This window comes from Triturus cristatus, chromosome 12, assembly GCF_964204655.1.
Source record: "Triturus cristatus chromosome 12, aTriCri1.1, whole genome shotgun sequence".
NCBI classification, from domain to species: domain Eukaryota; kingdom Metazoa; phylum Chordata; class Amphibia; order Caudata; family Salamandridae; genus Triturus; species Triturus cristatus.
The window spans coordinates 144,655,042-144,681,579 of NC_140595.1; the positions used below are offsets into that span (position 1 = coordinate 144,655,042).

General features: G+C 44.3%; 1 protein-coding gene across 1 annotated transcript in view; it reads left to right on the plus strand.

Moving 5' to 3' along the window:
- LOC146772933 (uncharacterized) overlaps positions 1-26,286 on the plus strand; it is a 53,624-nt gene extending 27,338 nt beyond the window's left edge. The window contains exons 3-4 of the mRNA XM_085638227.1: positions 24,781-25,160; positions 25,869-26,286. Of these exons, the coding sequence (XP_085494353.1) occupies positions 24,781-25,160 (380 nt within the window). The 3' untranslated portion in view covers positions 25,869-26,286. The remainder of the gene's footprint in view (positions 1-24,780; positions 25,161-25,868) is intronic.
- Positions 26,287-26,538: the final 252 nt, after the last annotated feature.

Genomic DNA, 26,538 nt, shown 5'->3' on the forward strand with positions numbered 1-26,538 from the left:
TTTGAAGCAAGGTAAATGAAATGTTACATTTCTTTCTTCAGCTCTGTTTTTATTTTTTGCATTTCTTAAACAATTATAGAAAAGTTCAAATCTATCTGCATGTTTCTACACATTCTGAACTACTCAATCTTTTGAAAAATAAAAATAATGGACTTGTATTCAACTGTTTCCAATGTCTTTTTGCAGCAAATATCTAACAGGTTTTTGATGTGTTCAATTTTGCACTATACTTTCTATTTGTATTCATCATGTTTGCAAACATGTTCACTCTTTCAAATGATAGAGCTATGCTCCAAGGTTTTAAGTGGTTTGTGGGAAAGGTGGTGGTGTGACCATGTATTATATGGGATAAAGCTCTGCATGCCATATATGATAAGGACATTACATGTCACCTCAAAGTTCCATAACCTTACAAAGGTATCTGGCCTTTGGCCTTGTTCCTCTATATAGTTATGGACCTCCAGCTTGAGAACATTTTAAAACAACACTACGGGCTGCACTCTTCACAAATGGATCATGTGGTACACTATGAAGTTGTGTGACATAGTTCTATAAGAAGATCAAATGCTAGACCTATGAACCGCAGACTGGTTTCAGGAACTACAGCTCTGACAACGGGCGCATTGTGTGCAGTTATGAACAGACCGTCACATCCAGACTTCTCGAGCACTTCCCTAAAAAACACCAACACATATGCTTTACTGACAGAATGAAAGGTGCATTGTTTTATTATGATCCCTTACGAAGAAAGCTGTGGGAATACACACAAAGAAGGAAGTGTTTGTATTTCACAACACATGACAGAATATGAGATAGCTGTATAGATTAATTTGTTGGGAACAGAAGTGTTGATATTGAACTTTTTACGGATTTTACATATTCACCCAGAATATAATATATTGCCAGTCAGTTAGAGGTTACATAGTAACTTGCTGATTACACAGTGACCAACAACATCAAGTGAGATGAAAGAAACACTTTGAAACTGCTTAAAACTTTACTCCAAACCATGTATTTTATATATATATATATATATATATATATATATATATATATATATATATATATATATATATATATATAGAGTAACACCAATACCCACTAAAAAATGGGTCCGACACATGCTCAGATGCTTAGGATGAAATGTATTACTCATCAGGCTTAGATCACAAAGTCCTGTAAAATATAGTGAAACGCTGGGCAGACACGTTTCAGCCTGCCGGCTTTCCTCAGTGCCCGCTTCACTTTTTATTTCATTTAGGGGCTTGTTTTTAAAGACCCCGGTAATGTTCGCTCATTGGAGCAAACACTCTGGCCCGCCCTCCACAACTTCCAGCCATGAAAGTCCTGCATAGATCCATGCCGGCTTTTCAATGATCCCCATTGGTGAATGCTGGTACAGTGAACAGCTTCTTCATACACCAGGTGGTGTCCCGACCTCTGCTGGCCACAGAAAGCATTTCTCCCCCGGCGATTTGCGCAGGGAGTAAAGATAGCAATATCCACTCAAGCCTCCTCAAACAGCATACAGCTGCTACCTTTTTCCCCATGCGGCCACAGACTCCGGTGAGTATCTTGGACCATTTGGGGGGCGTCGCGCTGTGTCCTTCCACACTATACCAATCTGCACATATTATACACCTAAAAATACAGACATGCCCCCGCATACACACACACACATTACCTACTGACGGTCACCAGTAGGAAGTTATAGTTAGTACCTAGTTGGCATAGGAAGAGTGTTTTTTACTCCAAACCATGTATTCTATGTGACCAAGGGCGTGGTAGCCCAAAATGTGTCAGGCTGTATTTCAAGGTCTTCCGTTGTACGTTTTGCTCGCAGCACCTGCATTAAAGAATTATGACCTACCTGTGAGTCTTTTCTGTTGAGGGCAACCTTTTTTTGTTTTTGGATATATCCAACAAAAAAGTTGCCTTTATCGGAAAAGCCTTACAGGTAGGTCATAAATATTTAATGCAGGTGCTGCGAGCAAAACGTGCAACAGGAGACCTTGAAATACAGCCTGATGCATTTCGGGCTACCACGCCCTTGGTCACAGGCATGGCATACAGTCAACAATCAGAATTGCAGTTACTCCTTTAAATTCATAACGATGTCCCGCCCCCAAAGGGCCGCCGAGCATCCTAGTATTTGTAGTGCTGCAATGTGTTACCCCACTGGGTCTTCGTGTTGCTCACAGTTTTAAGCCAAGGTTTTTTTACCACAGTGGTTTGGTGTCCAAGTATCAGCCTGCACCCTGCTAATACCATCGCCTACATCAAGAACACCACCAGTCCATGATGACACGTAGTCATAGTCAGCGGATCAGCTTTTATGCGGCGGGCAGTTCCACGGCCGGACCAGCTGTACTATATCCGTATAGCCGTATGATATATTTATATATATATATATATATATATATATATATATTATCTACTGGCGGTCGCCAGTAGGTAGTTATAGTTAGGACCTATTATCCATAGGAAATTCGTAACATTCTTTTCCCAATAACTTTGTCGCCGGATGACGAATCTTTGCGAAATGTTCAGAACTGGTGGGGCAGTCCGGTCAGCTCCTATCCTGAAAGTTTGGGGGTGATTCGTCAAGTGGGGGCCGAGAAAAAAGGGGGGTCCAAAAACATGTTTTCTCCAAGTTATTTCCCATAGGAAATTTTGGAACAGGCTACAGCCCGAACTGCTGAACAGAATTACACCAAATTTTGCAAAAAGGTAGCCCTTGGCTCAGAAAGAGACCTTTTATTCAAATGGTGTAAATCCGTTCAGCAGTTCCTGAGAAAATCAAAAAATAGAGGTCAAAAAATTCATTTACTATAGAAAAGTTTAGACACAGTTATAGCAAAAACAGCTGAACAGAATTACACCAAATTTAGCAAAAAGGTACTGCTTGGCTCGAGAGTGACCTTTTTAAAAATGGTGTAAATCCGTTCAGTAGTTTTTGAGAAATGTAAGAAATAAAGACAGTGATATCTATGGCTTCGGAGGTGATCACTGGAGGTACCTGGTGGGCTAGTTGGATCCCAGGGACCCTCAGGATTGAAGGGGACTTTATCCTCCAACTTAAAATGCACCACAGGCGTGTTTGCACATGTCTCCTCAGGCCCGCCCCCTCCCTTCACCACTGCACAAATGCGCCTCCTGGCGCATTGTAAGTTGGGGTATTAATTTCCCTTGAATACTGAGGGTCCCTGGGGGCCAACTAGCCCACCAGGTACCTCCAATATGCGCCAGGGAGCTGCATTGCAGAGAGGTGTCCAGAGGCCACGCCCCTTTTTACACCTCTCTGCAACGCAGCTCTGTGGCGCTTACTGGAGGTACCTTGTGGCATAGTTGGAGCCCAGGGACCCTCAGGATTCAAGGGGACTTAATCTCCCAACTTAAAACGCACCACGGGGCGTGTTTGCAAAGTGGTGAACGGAGGGAGTGGGGCCTGAGGTGACATGTGTGCAAATACGCCTTGTGGCGCGTTTAAAGTTGGGGAATTAATTCCCTTTCAATCCTGAGGGCCCCTGGGGGCCAACTAGCCCACCAGATGCATCCAGTAAGTTCCACTGCGCTGCGTTGCAGAGAGGTGGTCCAGGCCGCGCACTTTTTTTCACCTCTCTGCAACGTAGCTCTGTGGCACTTACTGGAGGTACCTGGTAGGCTAGTTGGCCCCCAGGGGCCCTCAGGATTGAAGGGGACTTTATCACTCAACTTAAAATGCGCCACAGGGCACGTTTGCACAGTGGTAAAGGGAGGGGACGGGGCTTGAGGTGACATGTGTGCAAACCAACTTAAAACGCGCCACGGGGCGTGTTTGCACACGTCACCTCAGGCCCCCTCCCTTCACCCCTGTGCAAACGTGCCCCGTAGCATGTTTTAAGAGGTAGTTTTAATCCCCTGCCCTATTATGTACTAGGCACTTACAGAGGAGGTCATGCTAATCACAGGGGTACCCCAACGCATAGTGTTCCCTAGTGTATGTAGGTGTTTTCACTGTATTATAAGTGTCTTTTAGCATAGCACTGGCTCTAGGCTTGGTTAGTCAGAGTCAGTTACCACCAGTACCCGTCTGAAAAAGTTGTGGGCACAGGATGATTTTGCAACAAGGCCTCTTTCTGCTCCTCTGTTGGTTCGTTCTGCACATGTTTTGCTTCTTCCTGCACTTTTCTTCATCTTTGTGGACTTCTGTTACCTCTTTCTGCATTTCTTTTGCTTCTTTCTGGGTTTTTTTCTTCTTTCTTCAGATGTCCAACCTCTGTAGGCATAATTAGAAATTAGCATTTAAAAAACCTTAGAAATTCACTTAAAAAACCATAGGTTTCAGGCACGTTATAGTTAGAAATTAGCATTTAAAAAATCTTTAAAATTCACTGAAAAAACCAAAGGTCCCAGGCACGTTATAGTTAGAAATTAGCATTTAAAAAACCTTAGAAATTCTCTGAAAAAACCATAGGTTTTAGAGAAAGTTATAGTTAGCAGGACATTTCACTCGTACAAAACCAGTGAAATTCCCCCGTTATAGTTAGTTCAACTAAATATAATTTGCGCCCCGACAATGCACTGCTGATGACGTCACATATTACATCACTCATGACATGGTCAGTGAAATCACTGATGACATCACTGATGACATCTCAAATTACATCACTGATGACATCATCCATGTGATAAATTGATGCATCTTCTCACTCCCTAATATAACATTTGATACACCCACTCTGAATTACAGACTGCCATTCTGAAAACCATAGAAACTCCAACACCAATAACTACATACCCTCTCAGTGATCCTGAGGTTTACAAACACATCCACTAACTCACACGTAGAGTCACTCATACTTATGGTCTCTCAGTACAGGACTATCATATGCAGTCATACACCTATATAGACACACACACACAGCCGCTCATCCATAGAGGTACTCAGACACCTAGTCAGTCATGCAAATAATTAATCACACTGCCATTTACTCACCTACACAGTTATACACACACCAGCTCAATTACTCATACAAATACTAGCACATTCTTACGCTCTTATACAATCACTGATGCAAGCACACACTCATCCATACAGCCACTCTCACAATCACACACTCTCACTTATAGCCATTTATATACTCCAACAGACATATATACTGCCTTTCACATATGTAGTTACTCACACATGTACCACTGATATATATTCACTCACTAACATACCTATATACACACTCACCCACCCATACAGTCCATCACAGATTCACTCTTGAAACCATGCACCCAGTGAATCACCAGCTCACACATCTATGCACAGAGTCACACACACCCCACCCACACTAACACTCAGGAACCCATACAGATACTCAGAGAACTTATCAATAACTCATATAGACACTCATGTAGCTATTCACAAACCCATGCAGCCGCTTACACACCAACAGACAGACGGATACAGACATTCACACAGTTTAGTCACTAACCCATGCATTCAGTAAGATACATTTAATCACTCACTTATAGAGTCAGTCACGCACCTAGTAAATCATCCATTCAGACACTTATACACCAACTCATTTTTCAATACACCTTTCCCTATATATATTAAACATATTTAATCTTTACAGAAACACACAGTCACTGGATGATGTCATCAGTGATGTAATTTGAGATGTCATGAGTGATGTAATATGTGACGTCATCAGCAGTGCATTGTGGGGGCGTGAGTTATAGTTAGCTGAACTTACTATAACGGGGGAATTTCACTGGTTTTGTACGAGTGAAATGCCCTGCTAACTATGACTTTCTCTAAAACCTATGTTTTTTTTCAGTGAATTTGTAAGGTTTTTTAAATGCTAATTTCTAACTATAACGTGCCTGAAACCTTTGTTTTTTTCAGTGAATGTGTATATATATATATATATATATATATATATATATATATATATATATATATATATATATAACCTACTGGCGGTCGCCAGAAGGTAGTTATAGTTAGGACCTATTATCCATAGGAAAATCCTAGCATTCTTTTCTCAATAACTTTGGCGTCGGTTGACGAATCTTTGCAAACTTTTCAAAACTCGTGGGGCACTCCGGTCAGCTCCTATCTTAAAAGTTTCGGGGTGATTCGGCAAGCGGGGGCCAAAAAAAAGGGGGGTCCCAAAACGTGTTTTCTCCATGTTAATTCCCATAGGAATCTTTAGACACAGCTACAGCCCGAACTGCTGAATGGAATTACACCAAATTTGGCAAAAAGGTAGCCCTTGGTTCGGAAAGATCCCTTTTTGTTAAATGGTGTAAATCCGTTTAGTAGTTCATGAGAAATAAGAAAAAGAAAAAGTTTCAATATCTAGGCGGAGCCTAACGACACATCTCATCGTGAGATCTGATTGGCTGTCAGCACTTCATCCTGGAATTGCTGGCAGCCATCTTGGGACCAATATACATGATAGTACCCCATTGAAATGCATTGTAGTGAATCGAAGATTTTGAGCGTTACCAAAAGGAGAACTATAAAGGGTGATAACAGACTTTAGTTACATTAGAAATCATTTGTTGATGGTATCACACTAATTTCAGAAATTGTGGTGTGTTCTAAGGTGATTTTACCCTGTGAAAAACCTTCTGCTGGGATATCATGAATCATGTTTGAGAGAAAACTGAAGCTAAAATGAGAGCATATTTTCTGTAAATTCACATTATCTTTCTCAGTCATGTGAGAATGAAGTCTGTCATTCTCAGTAAATCATGTACATCCAACAAGGGCAGAGACTGTCAGTTGATTCCTTTGTGTTCTACTGCAGCTTCCCAGAGTGTTCTAAAGAACAACTAGAGCGCTAACAGCCTTACTTATGAAAAAAGTATGGCGCACCTGAAGCCATCTGGATTGGAATAAACTGGTAACACTTAAAACATTTAATTTAAAAAGGAACAAAATGATGGGGTTCATTTTGTCATAGAAATTATGGTTAGTGCTGTAGAAAGAAAATTTAGGACATGTTTCAAGTGTGATCTCAAATATCTTCCTGTTATATTTGAACAGGAGCAGCCTGTCAGTTGTTGCCTTTGTGTTCTACTGCAGCTTCCCAGAGTGTTCTAAAGAACAACTAGAGCGCTAGCAGTCTTATTTATGACAAAATTATGGCACACCTGAAGCCATCTTGATTGGAATAAACTGGTAACACTTCAAACATTTAATTTAAAAAGGAACAAAAGGATGGGGTTCATTTTGTCATAGAAATTATGGTTAGTGCTGTAGAAAGAAAAATTAGGACATGTTTCAAGTGTGACCTCAAATGTCTTCCTGTTATATTTCAACAGGAGCAGCCTGTCAGTTGATGCATTTGTGTTCTACTGCAGCTTCCCAGAGTGTTCTAAAGAACAACTAGAGCGCTAATAGCCTTACTTATGAAAAAAGTATGGCACACCTGAAGCCATCTGGATTGGAATAAACTGGTAACACTTAAAACATTTAATTTAAAAAGGAACAAAATGATGGGGTTCATTTTGTCATAGAAATTATGGTTAGTGCTGTAGAAAGAAAATTTAGGACATGTTTCAAGTGTGATCTCAAATATCTTCCTGTTATATTTCAACAGGAGCAGCCTGTCAGTTGTTGCCTTTGTGTTCTACTGCAGCTTCCCAGAGTGTTCTAAATAACAACTAGAGCGCTAACAGTCTCACTTGTGACAGAATTATGGCACACCTGAAGCCATCTTGATTGGAATAAACTGGTAACACTTAAAACATTTAGGGGCAGATTTATGTCTGCTGGCGCATCTCTGCTAATCAGCAGAGATGCGCCAGAAGAGTTGCGACGCATCTGCCCACCAGTGCGCCACCACTGATGCGGCGCATTTACAATGCGGCGCACCGTGGCGCTCCGATGGGCAGATGCGTGACGCATCCCCCGTCGGAAAGGCGGCGCATTGCTGGAGTTGCGTCGCAAGCGCGACGCAGCTCCAGCAAGGCGCGGGGGTGCCCTATCCCTAACATGCTGCGTCAATACTTACGCCTGCTTCAAGCAGGCGCAGGGTTTTGACGCAGCATGGCCTTAAAAGTGACTGAGTGAAATCTTGTAGATTTCACTCAGCCACTTTTAGGAGGCGTTCCTGTGTGGAACGTCCCCCCCACGCCGGAATGCCTATATGTGGCGCAGAGCTTCATAACGTGACGCATCTCCCAGATGCGTCACGTTATGAATACCCCGCACCATGGTGCAGGATTTGCGCTGCCGCTGCGTCACAAAAGTGACGTAACGGCAGCGTAAATGAGGTGCAGGGGCCTCATAAATCTGCCCCAAAATTTAAAAAGGAACAAAATGATGGGGTTCATTTTGCCATAGAAAGTATGGTTAGTGCTGCAGAAAGAAAAATTAGGACATGTTTTAAGTGAGATCTCAAATATCTTCCTGTTATATTTCAACAGGAGCAGCCTGTCAGTTGATGCATTTGTGTTCTATTGCAGCTTCCCAGAGTGTTCTAAAGAACAACTAGAGAGCTAACAGTCTTACTTATGACAAAATTATGGCACACCTGAAGCCATCTTGATTGGAATAGACTGGCAACACTTAAAACTTTTAATTTAAAAAGTAACAAAATGAGGGGGTTCATTTTGCCATACAAATTATGGTTAGTGCTGCAGAAAGAAAATTTAGGGCATGTTTTAAGTGAGATCTCAAATCCTTTTCTATTTCATTAGAATAATTCTGACATGCAGACTGTAATAATCACTTTCAATACCAGCAGTAGACTTCCAGTTAACTCCCTGGTGAGCAGTAGCTTTACTACAGTGATCTAATGAACAACTAGAGTGCTAACATTCTGAATTTATGGCAAATGTGTGACACATCTGAATGCCTTGTTGATGGAATCAAAGTAAAAAACTGAAAGCATTTCCTACTGAGGAGACTGCAGTAAATGAGGAAATAAGGAAACTTCATAACAAATAAGTCTCCCAAGAGGGCCTCCAGAGAAAAAAGAGCCCAAATGTAGAACAAATATCACCCAGATGTAGCCCACATATAGCCCAATGACAGAAGTGTGCAAAACACTTTTTATTTTTAGTTTTTCTGTAGTTTTAGATAGTGCAGACTGGTCAGGTATTGGAGCGTTACATCTTACTTGGACCCCTTATTGCATATTTTGCATGAAGTACATGAGATTGATCTGCAAAACATTGAACTTTACGATTCTGTTAACCTAAAGTTGCTCTGAACCGGGCTTTGTAACACCCGTTTTTACCTAATGGTTTTAATTCATTCTCACTGTATTGTATTAGGAAAGAGGATTTACTGTTTTTATGTACACTTTTATGATCTATGTTTCTAAATCCGATCAATTAAAACGTAACACAACAATCATTAAACAAAAGTCTACACAACCCATGAACCATTAGGGGGGTAGTCTCCAAGGCAACTATAGTCCAATCATATCACAGTTCATCGTATATAATATCGTGACGTCCCTTCCACTTCCTCTTTCTTCACTGCTCATCAGTTAAGTGCATTCCTTACATTCTTGGCTTAATCTGACGTTGTTACTGTTTGTATAGCGGTTTCTTGTGCACGTTATTAGAATTATTGCCTTGGTATTGTTTCATATTCCCTGCGCATCAGGCTCTTGCCAGGGAGTGTTCTCCCCCTCGCAGTTTCTCCCGCTGTGCGCTCTGCGCGCGTTGAGATCCTGTCAGGCGCGTCTGGTCCGAGCGAGGCAGCTCCATCGAGCGCTCCCGCTGGTCTTTACGCGCGTTTGGGAATCCGGTCACTCCTTTAGTGTCCGCTTGATTCCCGACCAACCCTCGCCTAATTTTGACACCGCTACGCTGTGATTTCGTCCCACGGCCACGTTAGTGACCAGCACCACCTGGTGGTGGTAATTGATATTGCGCCTCAGTCTATTCTTAGAACAGCTTCGGGGAAAGCCCAGCTGTTAGAGCACTGGCAAGGGGGCTGCCTTAAGGATTTTAAGGGAACCCTACTCACACGGAGCCTGGGTAGTAAATTTAAATAGGAAACAATGGCTCCTGCGAAATGATAAACAATTGTATGGTAGAAAAAAGCACAATGGCAGTATATAGGGTTTAAAATGGAGTCAGAATGAAAATTATCTATACACATCGAAAAGTTAATATATAATAATGTTGTTTGTATTTTTGCTAAGCAACAAATAAGCAGTGTAGAAATACACAATAGAAATTAGTACAGTCAAGGAATTAACAGTCATAAAAGGTGTCCCAGTGAGAAAAGTGATTAAACCTAAGCTAAAAGTGACATAACATGTGACATGTGTACAAGGTTTCAATTATCAAACAAAAAAGGCGACCTTAAGGAATAAAACAATACAATTCATGGCACTTTTTGGTTATAAGTGTTGAATGATGATTCGCCTTTGTTTACTGTCAACGGCGTTCGACCCTATTTGGGATAAAGGGTCTCTTCAGGACCTTAAAATGTCGAGACACCTAGGGAACAAGGAATAATGACATCGGGGAGGGGTCCTATTTAGAGAAGAAGATAGGCAAGGGCTCTTATTTAGTGTAAAGTACCTGAACGGTGGTTTGCGCTGCCTAATATATAGAAACAGTGACACTGTGTGAGTAGTGAAAGAAATAGACTCACAGGGTACCCAGCCGGGTGCTGTGAACAAAAATACCGGTATCATTAATGAAAAAGGCTTTACATGTCTTGGTACACAGCCGATGTATGTAGAAAGGAGAATCACTTACCCCTTGTGAGGGTGGTGATGGGCAGTCAAACGGGAGACTCGGAGTGGATATCCGTAGCAGTCAAGGATCGTGCTGTTCAATATTAACTAGCCATTGAGCGTGCGATGGCGCTCTGGAAGCGGGGAGGCTGGTTTATTTAAATGAAACCAAGTAGGCCAGATAGCGGCTCTTACTTTGTATATGGTCACAGATGTGCTGCAAGGAAATACAAACGGGGCATGAGTATAGAGGTATCCAATGTGCCTCTGTCAAGCAATGTACAAAAATGAAGGGTCGTCTTTACCTTTTAAGGATTTTAAGGGCATTTGTTCTGTGCTCACACCCTCTGCTATCATGTCTTCTCCAGAAGACCATTTTTACTCCTCCTACCAGGAAGTGGAGGAGGAATGGCCCCCCAACTTCTCCCTCCAGCAGTGGACCAAGCCCTCTCTCTGGCTATTTCAAGGGTGCTGGCTCCTCTTAGGGATCAGGTTGATAAGCTGGCAAAAAGAATCCCTGGGGTGTTCAGTGACCCAGATCTGGTGGTGGCGGGTTCCAGTAGCTCCCAGATGGGGAATAAAAGGGCCGTTAAACATAACGCGGGGCACTTGGAAGGATTTGATAAACTTACAGAGACCTTCCTCAAGAGCGCGCGAACGCTAAAACATGCACCCTGCCGGGAGAAGGAGTCCAGAGAAAATTGTGACGCTGTCACCACTTTTTGTAGACCCCGACGGTGGGTTTCCCTTAGAGGGAGAGGGTGTATCAAAGGACGATTTCTCCTCCGATGAGGATAAGGACTCGGGGCGTCCCTGGCATCCAGAGTCCCACTCCTCTCAGTCCCGGGTTGGGGACGGGGTCCACTCGGACATGTTCGAGCCTACCCAAATTTACCATCCTAGGTCGGCAGAGTGGACCCCTGACACCGAAGTGGCAGAGTATGTGCTGGGGAAAATCCATCAACCCCTTGAAAGGAATGTCAGGAATAGGATGAGGGGAGAATGCCCCAGGCCCTCACTGAAGGGGAAGGTGGCACACACGCCTGAAATTGATGAGAAACTATGTACCCTTTTCTCCAAGTATATGAGGGATCCCAAGAAAGGAATTGATAGGTCTTGGACGTGGTAGGGCCCTTGACCCAAATTATTCATTTGGCGGAGCGTTCAAAAGAGTCAGGATCCCCTTTCTCCACGGATATTGTGGCTTGTTGGGCGCACTACCCTAAACCCTAAAACACTACCCCCTCCACTACCCAAACACCACTGCACTACCCTAAACCCTAAAACACTACCCCCAGCACGACACCCTACACTACCTAAACTTAACTGCACTAACCTAAACCCTAAAACACTACCACCAGCACGACTCCCTACACTACCCAAACACCACTGCACTACCCTAAATCTACCACCAGCACAACCCCCTACACTACACAAACACCACTGCACTACCCTAAACCCTAAAACACTACCTCCAGCACGACCCCCTTCACTACACAAACACCATTGCACTGCCCTAAACCCTAAAACACTACCCCAGCATGACCCCCTACACTACACAAACACCTCTGCACTACCCTAAACACTAAATCTACCCCCAGCATGACCCCCTACACTACACAAACACCACTGCACTACCCAAAACTCTAAAACACTAGAACCCAGCATGACCCCCTACAGTACACAAACACCACTGCACTACCCTAAACCCTTAAACACTACCCCTACACTACACTAAACCCTAACACACTACCCCCAGCACTACTCCTACACTACACAACCACCACTGCACTACCCTAAACCATAAAACACTACTCCAGCACTACCCCCTACACTACCCTAACACTACTGCACTACCATAAACCCTAAAACACTATCCCCAGCACAACCCCCTGCACTACACAAACACCACTACACTACCCTAAAACACTACCCCCAGCACGACTGCCTACACTACCCAAACACCACTGCACTACCCTAAACCCTAAAACACTACCCCCCGCAACAACCCCCTACACTACCCAAACACCACTGCACCACCCTAAACCCTAAAATACGACCCCCTACACTACACAAACACCACTGCACTACCCAAAACCCTAAAACAATAGAACCCAGCACGACCCCCTACACTACACAAACACCACTGCACTACACTAAACCCTAAAACACTACCCCCAACCTTACTCCCTACACTACACAACCACCACTGCACTACCCTAAACCATAAAACACTACTCCAGCACTACTCCCTACACTACCCAAACACTACTGCACTACCATAAACCCTAAAACACTACCCCCAGCACGACCCCATACACTACACAAACACCACTGCACTACCCAAAACCATAAAACACTACTCCGGCACTACCCCCTACACTACCCAAACACCACTGCACTACCATAAACCCTAAACACTACCCCCAGCACAACCCCCTACACTACACAAACACCACTGCACTACCCTAAACCCTAAAACACTACCCCCAGCATGACTCCCTACACTACCCAAACACCACTGCACTACCCTAAACCCTAAATCTACCCCCAGCACGACCCCTACACTACCCAAACACCACTGCACTACCCTAAACCATAAACCACTACCCCCAGCACGACCCCCTACACTACACAAACACCACTGCACTACCCTAAAACACTACCCCAGCACAACCCCCTACACTACCCATACACCACTGCACTACCCTAAACCCTAAAACACTATCCCCAGCACGACCCCCTACACTACTGCACTACCCTAAAACACTACCCCAGCAGGCCCCCCTACACTACCCAAACACCACTGCACTACCCTAAACCCTAAAACACTACCCCCAGCACGACCCCCTACACTACCCAAACACCATTGCACTACCCTAAACCCTAGGAGAAAAAAAATCCACCCCATGCCCAATCCTCCTTACCTCTCACTCCTCGTGGTTTCTCTCTCCTGGTGGTTCCTGCTTCATGTCGTCTCTGAGGGGCGGTGCACGTCATTGTGAGGAAACGAAACAGCCTCTGTTTCCCTACAACAACGTGGATCGTCTACATGTTTTTTAGAGCGCATGGTCATTTACCATACATACCTTTACAACAAAATTTGTTGTAAAGGCATGCGTGGTAAATGACCATGCGGTCTAAAAAAATGTGTAGTAATGACTTAGCGGTGTGCAACGCATGCGTGGTAATGCATGCGTTGTAATGGTATCGCGAAGTAAAAAAGTTGTTGTAACGGCTGTTTACCAATCGAAGCTGGCCCCTGTTCTTCAGTGAGACATTTATTTGATTAATTAGGAGGAAGGAATGTGTTTTTTTTACACCGAAAAGTGCATTCCCAGCTGTTGTATTGTGAAAATGTCCGCGTGGCCTGGTTTCACTTTGGGTGAGAAAGTGGTAGAGTCTGTTTGGATCTAAAGGAGTTCTGTTGTTTGACGGGGCCGGCGCGACACGTCATCAGAAAACATAGCTAATGGAAAGCGTCCTCCCAGAAGTGTGGAGCAGTGCCATGAGAGGTCAACGAGTGTGCGTCCCACCGCAGAATGACCGTACCGCGTGACCCATGTGCCGCTTCCAGGGTACGGGAGGCAGAAGCGGCATCGCAGGTCCTCTTGAAGACCGTTGTAGCACTTATTCTACAGTTTTGGTACTAGGACATTTTAACTTTGTTGCTCCTGCCAGATACAAAGAGAAGATCCTGTGTAATTCAGTGCCCTCGTTACCTTTTTTGTGGGTTGTGGTGCTTGTCACTTCGCTGCCCCTCAAATGTCTCAAATGACATCACTGGTGACACCATCCAGTGAATGTGTGTTTTTTTGAAAAGTAAATATGTTTTATATATGTATATCTCAAGGTCAATGGAAGAATAAATGGGTATATAAGTGTCTAAATGGATGATTTGTTTTGGTAAAATTGATTGTATAACTGACTGATTAAGTGTATCTTAGTGAATACATGGGTTAGTGAGTAATGTTTAAATATGTAAATATCTGTATCAGCCTCTTACTTTGTGTATAAGTGTCTCCATGGGTTGGTGAGTAGCTACATGAGTGTCTATATGGGTTATTAGTTGGTTTTTTGAGTATCAGTATGAGTGTCTGAGTATCTGCATGGTTCGGTGGGGGGTATTACTTAGTGCATAGATGCATGAATGAGTGACTCACTGTTTGTATGTGTTGAAGCCAGCATGTGGGCAGGACTGTATAGGTGGATGAGTGTGTGTATGGGTGTTTTAGTGAGTGATTGACTGTCTCAATAGTGTCTTTATGAGTAACTACATATGTTTTAAACTAGCATATGTGAGTATTGGTGTATATAAGTGAGTATATGTGAGAGTGAGAGAGTGGAAGAGTTCCTGTACAAACAAGTAGGTGTTTCTATAAGTAATTGTTTAAGAGAGTAAGTATGTGTAAGTTACTGTAGAAGTAAGTGTTGTAGTGTGTGTATAACTGTATATGCAAGTAAATGGATGTTTGATACTTTGTTTGCAAGTGTGACTATGTGTGTGAGTAACTCTATGGATGAGTGGCGGTGTGTAACAGGATGTATAGGTGTATGAGTACATATGATGAGTGAGTACATGTATGAGTGACTGTATAGGGACTGCTGGTGAATGAGTGGAGCTGTGTGTAGATCTTGGAATTACTGAATAGGTGTGTTGTAACTGGTATTGGTATGTCCATTGTTTTGAAAATGTTAGTTTGTATTTTTGAGTGTGTGTGTCAAAGGTTATATTAGGGTGAGAGGAGGTCTGCCACTCTATCACAAGGATGGTGTCATCAGTGATGTCATCAGTGATGTCATTTGAGATGTCATCAGTGATGTCATGAGTGATGTCACTGACCATGTCATGAGTGATGTAATATGTGACGTCATCAGCAGTGCATTGCGGGCGCACGAGTTATTGTTAGCTGAACTAACTATAACGGGGGAATTTCTATGGTTTTGTACGAGTGAAATCTCCAACTAACTATAACGCCCCTGAAACCTATGGTTTTTTCAGTGAATATATATATATGTATATATATATATATGAAAGCTGTGTTTTGCCTCGCGGCAACAAATGAAACACACTCACTTGTAGAGAGGAATTATAGCGGTTTTATTTCCAAGGTTTTGCCATGCCCAACGCGTTTTGCCTTCGCATAAGGCTTGATCACGCCTTATGCAAAGGCAAAACGCGTTGGGCATGGCAAAACCTTGGAAATAAAACTGCTATAATTCCTGTCTACAAGTGAGTGCGTTTCATTTTTTGCCGCGAGGCAAAACACAGCTTTCATAGAGAAAACACTGCAGAAGGTTAGGGGGATCCCCAGACAACACCTGTTAGAAGATAGCAAAAAAGCAAGGCAAGAGTCGGATGACCCACATGGAGGCAAGTTCAGGATGATTACAACATATTCTGCAGAAGCCAACTTTCTGAAACATATGCTTAGAAAGAATTGGCATATTTTGAGAACGGACAATGTCATAAGTGAGGACATTCCAACTTATCCACTGGTAACTTTTAAGACGGCGAGATCCTTAAAGATAGGTTAGTAAGCAGTCATTTGACTAAGGAACCGCTAGCGATGGGAACCTTGAAGAATATGCAAGGCTTTTTCTCATGTGGTAAGTGCAAAGCCTGCTCAAATAGCAAAAGAGTTTTGACATACTTAGTACCAGATATTAATCTAAAAAGACCAATTAAGAAATTTCTGACTTGCAGCACTTCTTATGCGGTTTATTGCTTGGTATGCCCTTGTGGCCTTTGCTATATGGGCAGCACTATTCATCCTTTGAAAATCAGGATACTTGAACATAGGAGGGCAATTGCAAAAAGTGATGCATCATATCCTGTGGCAAGGCACTATGATGAAAAACATTCCAACAATAGAAATGTGCTACAATATTTTGGCCTTGATCATGTTCCAGAAAACATCAGAGGGGGAGATCGGCTTAAGAAATTGCAAAGGTTGGAATCACGATATATAATTGATTTACAAACTAAGTTCCCCAAAGGTTTGAACAGTAATGAGGAGTTAGCTTCACACTTGGGTACTTGAATTTTTAAGAGTACATGGTTACAATAATGGATTCACTTGTATGTAGCAATGTTTTGTGTATGAAATGGTACTGCTGTGCTAGGAAATAGTCCTTGTTCATTTCTTCACACAATTAGGTAATGTGTAATGGACAGTTGCCGATTCATGGCGAGATCTTATGAATATGATGCCAAGATAATAGTAGGTAGAAATACTACCGAAATGGGGCATGAAATCATGGAGAATTATTGAAAATTGTTGAATATCGGTGATTACTGAATAACAGTGTTACCGTGACAGTATGCTTTCACTGCTAGTTAATGAACTGAAACAATATGCATTTGCATTGCTTTGGTTTTAATGCGTTAGCATACGAGTAACAATGTTTACACATTACAAGATGGCGCTATCGCTTTTGTATTGTTGTAGTTGTCCATTGTTTATGTTCATTACACATGGGTGTGTTTAAATGACGGCTGCTTGCGATGTGTCGGTAACACCGAAGAAGGCAGACCGCTGAAATGTGTTTGTTCTGGCAATAAGATCCGTCAACACGTTACCCATGAGTGCTTATATTTCCTTTAATGTGAGGAATATTTGAGCTTTAATAAATTGCGGACAGCACTGCCGTAACAAAAGCACCCGACCGCGCGTGACTCTGGCACAGTGCGAGTGGAGCGTAGATATATATATATATATACCGAAGCATTTCAGGAAGGCACACGACAGAATTCCCACCATCCGGTTTATAGCACAAAACTTGCCTTCATTTCACACTTCATTAGTTCTTTGCCCGCTGTAACTAATTAAACACATGCAGATGCCATGAAGATAAAAGACGGATTGGCTGTTCCTTCTGTTTAAACAAGCGAGCCCCTGACGAAGAGCAGCATTTCCTTGAAACGCGTTGGGTAAAGAACTAATGAAGTGTGAAATGAAGGCAAGTTTTGTGCTATAAACCGGATGGTGGGAATTCTGTTGTGTGCCCTCCTGAAATGCTTCGGGCCATTGGTGAAACAAAATTATGCAGGGCAGCCCTGTCCTGGGGAGGAGCACCATCTACACACAGTATGAGAGGCTGCTGCTGGAAACGATTTCAAGCGCGATGCAGCACAGAGTTCCAAGTTTAAATAGACTTTCCTGAAATGCCACGTGTCCTACTTAGGAAAATATGCATGCTTTTAATATGGACACAAGGAACTTAACCCACTAAGGGAATAACAGGGACTCCAAGTCCCAGCATGCCGCTCTACATAATGCGTGCCAACTGATGGCTGTAACTAATTAAACACATGCAGATGCCATGAAGATAAAAGACGGATTGGCTGTTCCTTCTGTTTAAACAAGCAAGCCCCTGACGAAGAGATGCATTTCCTTGAAACGCGTTGGGCAAAGAACTAATGAAGTGTGAAATGAAGGCAAGTTTTGTGCTATAAACCGGATGGTGGGAATTCCGTCGTGTGCCCTCCTGAAATGCTTCGGGCCATTGGTGAAACAAAATTATGCAGGGCAGCCCTGTCCTGGGGAGGAGCACCATCTACACACAGTATGAGAGGCTGCTGCTGGAAATGATTTTAAGCGCGATGCAGCACAGAGTTCCACGTATAAATAGACTTTCCTGAAATGCCACGTGTCCAACTTAGGAAAATATGCATGCTTTATATATGGACACAAGGAACTTAACCCACTAAGGGAATAACAGGGACTCCAAGTCCCAGCATGCCGCTCTACATAATGCGGGTCAACTGATGGCTGTAACTAATTAAACACATGCAGATGCCATGAAGATAAAAGACGGATTGGCTGTTCCTTCTGTTTAAACAAGCGAACCCCTGACGAAGAGGAGCATTTCCTTGAAACGCGTTGGGAAAAGAACTAATGAAGTGTGAAATGAAGGCAAGTTTTGTGCTATAAACCGGATGGTGGGAATTCTGTTGTGTGCCCTCCTGAAATGCTTCGGGCCATTGGTAAAACAATATATATATATATATGTATTATCTACTGGCGGTCGCCAGTAGATAGCTATAGTTAGGACCTATTTTCCATAGGAAATCCGCAACATTCTATTCCCAATAAGTCTGGGCGCCGATTGACGAATCTTCGTGAAATTTTCCAAACTTTTGGCCAGCTCCGCTCCACTCCTACCCTGAAAGTTTTGCGGTGACTCGTCAACCGGGGGCTGAGAAAAAAGGGGGGGTCCCAAAACGCATTTTCCCCATGCAATTTCCCATAGGACCTGTTGTCGCAGCTACACCCCGAACTGCTGAACGGAATTACACCAAATTTGGCAAAGAGGTAGTCCTCAGTTCAGACTCGTGCCTTTTGCTTAAATGGTGTAAATCCGTTCAGTAGTTCCTGAGAAAATTACAGTTAAAAGTACATATATATCTATGGCCGGGGAGGATCCGCGGACCCTCCCCGCACCCAGCGCGCACCCTGCCGTGCATGAGCTGAATGCTAATTGGCTGTCAACATTCCAGATCAGGAAGTGTCGGCAGCCATCTTGTGCCTCGCTCGAGCCCCCCCACATGCCCCGGGGACCGCCACCTCCCCAGGGCACTACATATTTAAAGTAGGGGGTCCGATACGGACTCCCAAGCCCTGGGGACCACCACCCCCCGGGGCTTTAACTTAAGTGGCAGGGGGGCCACGTGGCCCCCCTCCTGGAGCCTTGTCGTGGCCCTGGGGACCGCCACCCCCAGGGCCGGCTCCTGCAGTGTCCCGGGTTGCCCACCCCCGGGACACTGCTGTTTGCAATGGCAGGGCGGGAGCCTCGCGGCTCCCACCCTGCCATTGCAAACTGTTTTGCTATTTTGAAGAGAGAGCAGGGAAACCTGCTCTCTCTTCCAAATAGCAAAGCAGATTGCTTTTCCACATGGAGAGCAGCATGTTAGCTGCTCCCCATGTGGAAAAGCAATGCCGGCTCCCGCAGGAGGCGGGCAGCCGGCGGGCCGTGGGGGGATTGGGGACCCCCCCACGGTCCCCAATGGAGGCCAGGCCCCGGGGGATGGGGTCCCCGGGGCCAGTAGTGGCCCGGGAGGTGGGTCATGTGGCCCCCCTCCCCAAAATAAAAATAATAAAAAAATGTAAAACGGCCCCGGGGGATGGGGTCCCCAGGGCCAAAAGAGGCCACAGGAGGGAGGCAAGGCAGCCCCCCTCCAAAAAAACAACAAAAAAGAGCCATGCCCTGGGGGATGGGGTCCCCGGGGCAAATTAAGGCCTAGGGAAAGGGGCCACGCGGCCCCCCTCCACAGTTTAAAAAAAATAAAAAAAATAGGGGGCAGGCCCTGGGGGATGGGGTCCCCAGGGCCTAAAAATAAGAAAAAGAAGGGGAGCTACTCAGCCCCCCTTCTTAAAAAGACAAAAAAAAAAGACGGGACCGGGAAGAGGCCACGCCCCCTCCTTTCATCACTCTGCAAACGCGCCCCCAGGTGCGTTTGCAGAGGGGGAACGAATTCCCCTTCAATACTGGGGGTCCCTGGGGGCCAACTAGCCCACCAGGAACCTCCAGTATGTGCCAGGGGGCTGCGTTGCAGAGAGGTGTAATGAGGCCACGCCCCTTTTTACACCTCTCTGCAACACAGCTCCATGGCACTTACTGGAGGTACCTGGTGGGCTAGTTGGCCGCCAGAGGACCTCAGGACTCAAGGGGACTTAATCTCCCAACTTAAAACGTGCCACGGGGGCGTTTGCACAGTGGTGAAGGTAGGGGGCGGGGCCTGAGGTGATGCTGTTCAAACACGCCCTGTGGCACGTTTTAAGTTGGGGAATTTATTCCTCTTCAATCCAGAGGTCCCCTAGGGGACAACTAGCCCACCAGGTACCTCCACTAAGCGCCACAGAGCTGCGTTGCAGAGTGTTGTAAAAAGAGGTGTGGCCTCTGAACACCTCTCTGCAACGCAGCTCCCTGGCGCATACTGGAGGTACCTGGTGGGCTAGTTGGACGCCAGGGGACCTTAGGATTCAAGGGGACTTAATCCCCCAACTTAAAACACCCCACGGGGTAAGTTTGCACAGTGGTGAAGGTAGGGAGCGGGGCCTGAGGTGATATGTGTGCAAACACGCCCTGTGGCGCGTTTTAAGTTGGGGAATTAATTCCTCTTCAATCCTGAGGGGCCCTGGGGACCAACTAGCCTACCAGATACCTCCAGTAAGCGCCACGGAGCTGTGTTGCAGAGTGTTGTAAAAAGGGGCGTGGCCTCTGAACATCTCTCTGCAATGCAGCCCCCTGGCGCATACTGGAGGTACCTGGTGGGCTAGTTGGCCCCCAGGGGACCTCAAGATTGAAGAGGAATTAATTCCCCAACTTAAAACGCGCCACAAGGCGTGTTTGCACACATATCACCTCAGGCCCCGCCCCCTTCCTTCACCATTGTACAAATATTTCTCTAAAATCAGCCGAACTACGAATTCCGATTTACTCACCTGTATTCAGGAGAGAACCCTGGGCTGCATCTTTTAGCCCAGCACTGACCCTGAAAAGTAATTCTAAGCGTACTTACCAGTAACTTGTATTTCCTTCCATAGGAATCCATTGTGTGGTTTTCAGCAGAAAAGTTTCTAAGTGTCTATTTTCACAAACTAAAAATATTCCTCTAAAATCAGCCGAACTACGAATTCTGGTTTACTCACCTGTTATCAGGAGAGAACCCAGGGCTGCATCTTTTAGCCCAGCACTGACCCTGGAAAGTAATTCTAAGCGTACTTATCAGTACCTTGTATTTCCTTCCATAGGAATCCATTGTGTGGTTTTCAGCAGAAAATTTCCTGTGTCCATTTTTGAAACGTACAAATATTCCTCTAAAATCAGCCGAACTATGAATTCCGATTTACTCACCTGTTATCAGGAGAGAACCCTGGGCTGCATCTTTTAGCCCAGCACAGACTCTGAGAAGTAATTCTAAGCGCACTTACCAGTAACTTGTATTTCCTTCCATAGGAATCCATTGTGTGGTTTTCAGCAGAAAATGTTCTAAGTGTCCATTTATGAAACGTACAAATATTCCTCTAAAATCAGCCGAACTACGAATTCCGATTTACTCACCTGTAATCAGGAGAGAACCCAGTGCTGCATCTTTTAGCCCAGCACTGACCCTGGAAAGTAATTTTAAGCGTACTTACCAGTAACTTGTATTTCCTTCCATAGGAATCCATTGTGTGGTTTTCAGCAGAAAATTTTGTGTCCATTTTTTAAACGTTCAAATATTGCTCTAAAATCAGCCGAACTACGAATTCCGATTTACTCACCTCTAATCAGGAGAGAACCCAGTGCTGCATCTTTTAGCCCAGCACTGACCCTGAAAAGTAATTCTAAGCGTACTTACCAGTAACTTTTATTTCCTTCCATAGGAATCCATTGTATGGTTTTCAGCAGAAAAGTTTCTAAGTGTCTATTTTCACAAACAAAAAATATTCCTAAAAAATCGTCTGTATGACTTAAACACATTATTTCAACTGTTTACAGGAGGTTGGCCAGTGCTGGATCCAGGATCCACCACTGAGTAAGAAAAAGTAACGATAACACTACTTACCTGCTAAGTGAATTTTCTGCCATAGGATAACATTGGTGATTCTATGTGAAAACATTTCTAAGTGTCAACTTTTAAAATACAATAATATTCCTTAAAAATAACTACTGTAACCAAAACGCTTTTACTCAACTGTTTACAGGAGATGTCCAAGGACTGAATCTAGGATCCAGTCCTGTGGTTAGAAAAGTAATCCATAAATGTAACTAATTGCATTTAACTAGAAATTCACATTGAGCTGAATGTTGCTTTGTGTTTGAAATTGGGTTGGCCATTGCAACAACTGTAACTACTGTACTTAAACGTCTGTTGCCTATTTGCCAAGTATTTAAACTAAAGTAATTCATTCTGAGAAAGTATATTTTGTATTGTAATGTATAATGTAATTATAATGTAATTTTAAAAAAATCTAAAAATAAATAGTTAAAAAAATGTAGGAAATCAGTATAAAAAAAATCAGTATAACAGTTAATACATTAAAAATTGTCATTTACAAAACCTTTGAAATTCACTGAAAAAAACATAGGTTTCGGGCCTGATATAGTTAGGAATTAGCATTTAAAATACCTTTGAAATTCACTGAAAAAAACATAGGTTTCAGGCCTGATATAGTTAGGAATTAGCATTTAAAAAACCTTTGAAATTCACTGAAAAAACCATAGGTTTCAGGGGTGTTATAGTTAGCTGGACATTTCCCTCGTACAAAACCCTAGAAATTCCCCTGTTATAGTTAGTTCAGCTAACTATAACTCGCGCCCCCGCAATGCACTGCTGATGACGTCACATATTACATCGCTCATGACATGGTCAGTGACATCACTCATGACATCACTGATGACATCTCAAATGACATCACTGATGACATCACTGATGATGTCATCCAGTGACTGTGTGTTTCTGTAAAGTTTAAATATATTTTATATATTTATAGTGAAAGGCCTGTGGAAGAATGAGTGGGTGTACAAGTGTGTGAATGGATGATTTTCTAGGTGCGTAACTGACTCTATAAGTGAGTCATTAAATTTATCTTACTGCGGACTAGTGACTAAACTGTGTGAATGTCTGTATGTGTCTGTGTGTAGGTGTATAAGTGGCTGCATGGTTTTGTGAATAGCTATATGAATGTCTATATGGGTTATTGATTGGTTGTCTGAGTATCTGTATGGGTGCCTGAGTGTTTGTGTGGGTAGGGTGGGTGTGACTAGATGTGTGAGTGGGTGATTCTATGGGTGCATGGTTTTAAGAGTGCATCTGTGATCAACTGTATGGTTGGGTGAGTGTATGTATGGGTGTGTTAGGGATTGAATGCATATCTCAGTGGTACATGTGTGACTAACTACATATGTGAAAGGCAGTAACATTCTCAAAATAATTAATTAAGGGGCATATGTATGAAACCAAAATTTAGTCGCAAACGCTGCGAATCGCAAAAAACAGCGTTTGCGACTAAAGTTTCGCTATTACATATGTATGACACACATTCCTAGTAAAAAATAAGAAATCGCAAAATTAGCGATTTCTTAGGCTGCGAAACTGAAATTTTGCGAATATTTTAGCAATTTCTTATATTGCGACTTTTTAACTTAGCGAAATTCGCAATAGGGATATCGCAATATAAGAAATCGCTAAGAAATGTATGAAAAAGTCGCTAATAGCGATTTCACGAAATTCGCAAATTAAGAAATCGCTATTAACACCAATTGCATGCAGATGGTAAACTGGTGCAAGGTACATAAACCACCCCACAATGCAACAGACCCAACCACAATGGCAGCAATGTTCGTGATAGCCAGGAGGCTGCGTATTCGGGCTCTTGCACAGAGGAGAATGAGACAGGAACGTATATTCAGGCTGCGCATCACTCTGCTCCAGCACACTGAAGAGGACATCTATGACAAGTACAGACTGCACCCACAGACCATAATGGACCTGATTGAGAAGCTGAAACCCTACTTGGGACCCCCTACACGCAGGACACAAACAATTCCCACACATGTGCAGGTCCTGTGCTCCCTGCACCTCCTGGCCTCAGGGAGTTTTCAACGGGTAATAGCGGAGGTTGGTGGGGTGTCACAGAGTGCACTTTCGCGCTTCTTACATGCCTTTCTAGATGCAATGCTACAGAGGCTCTCACATCACATATACTTCCCCATCACCCAACAGGCATTACAGCAAACAAAACTGGACTTCTACCAGATTGCACGTTTCCCCCACGTCATTGACTGCATCGATGGGACCCATGTGGCCATCACACCCCCATCAGCAACTGAATATGTCTACAGAAACCGGAAATGCTACCATTCCCTCAATATACAGATGGTGTGCAACGCAAAGTATATTATCACTGACATCGTCCCCAAATACCCCGGCAGTACACATGACTCTTTCATCTTTAGACACAGTGGAATACACAGACGTCTGAGTGCTGGAGAGTTTGGGGAGGGATACCTGCTAGGTAAATACATGGCACACATCAATACATCCACTACATCACTTGAGGGGGGGACATTGACTTACCTATTGTATCTATCCCTGCAGGTGACAGTGTCTATGCAGTGCGGGACTTCATCCTGACCCCATATCTGGATCCTGCAAATGCAAGTGAGAGGAGCTACAACAGGGCACACAGATCTACACGCAGCGTCATTGAGCGTACCTTTGTAATCCTGAAGAGCCACTTCCGGTGCCTGCATAAAAGTGGAGGCGCACTGCAATACAGCCCTGAGACCTGCTGTAAAATCGTGGCAAGCTGTTCAATGCTACATAACATGGCAATGAGGAAAGGCACCACAATTGATGTGACCGATACAGACACATCGGATGATGAGCGCCCTGCTCCCTCTGCCAGACCTGCATCAGGAGTCGGGGCAGCTGCTGGACGCCAGAGACGGACTGAGATCACACAAAACTACTTCTAGGTGAGCAATGATGAAATGAGACAAAAAAGCTTGATAATGTGTGCAGTGTTTATTCACACTTCACAATTATGAAAATTGGAACTGTCCCCAGCACATGTTATGCACACAGTGCAGGTAAGGCACACGTAACTGTGCACACAGCATAGTAGGGTTACTTCACCCTTTTAGCATTAAGTGTCACCGCACAGTTCACCTCCTTCGGTGACGCATTGGTGGTGTTTGGCGTTAAGGCTGAATGCCCCCCATGGTGTTCCCTTGTCCTGCACCCTGTCTGCCACTGCGCCGTCTTTCTCCTGGCAATGTAGGAGTGATTCTGTTTCTACTGGAGGTGTCTTCACTCTCACCAGAGGCCATCAGAGTGCTGCCACCTGCGTTGGCCGTCTGCAGCTGCTCCACAGCAGTGGTGACCTGTGCAAGTCCTCTGGCTATGTCCTGACAGCAGTGCGCCATTTCAACCTGCATCGTGACGCTTCTGCGTGTGAGAGTGCTGGTGGTGGTGCAGAGGCGGTTCACGGCCTTGGTGTAGTTGTGAAGGCGTGCATTGGCACGTCGGCCAGCCCTCTCACTGGCGGCTTGGTTGTGCCTCAAAGTGTCACATAGGTCACGGATGGCACCTGCCATGGCCATGATGCCCTCCCCCATGTTTTTATTATCCTGGTGGATACGGCAAAGCTGCCTATTTATTGATCTGAGTGCTTTACTTTGCAGGCGCTGTTGCTGCAGCATGCTGTGTTCCAGGCCAGAAAAAACAGTTTCTTCTCCCTCGGTGGTAGTGCTGCTCCTGGGCCTTGACCTGCGTGTGTCCTGTGTTTGAATCCTTGGCCTTGGTGTGTTCTGAATGGGCATGTGTGACACACCCTGACTCCCCTCTCCCCTGTCACTGTCCTCCCCTGTGGCCGGTATTTAATCCTCAAATGGAGGCAGTGGGGGCACATGTGTGCGCTTCCTGCGCTGGATTGGGATGCGCTCTGTGTCGTCACTGGAGTCCCCAGGATGTGCAGGCTCCTCTCCCTCTGCGCTGTCCTCACGTGCCCTGGATTGTGCTGTGGATGTAAAGGGGACTACATGAGTTTGTGTCTTTGTCTGCAATTACCAATCAATAAAGTTCATACAGCTTGTATCGGCTAACCTCTGACACTGTATCATTCACTTATCCCCAACCCACATGTTGCATTAGATTTCCTTTGCCTCATGGACACACTGTCAGACATAGTACTACAAGTCCCATGATGCATTGCTGTGTGTGCTGTAAGACTTGGACTGGAATGACATTTTGTGAGGTCATTAAGGGCATTTGGGGATGTGTGCATGGGATGGGGATCAGTGCAGATTGATTTTGCATGTATCTTACCTTGGTTGCTGGATGCAGGGTCGGAGC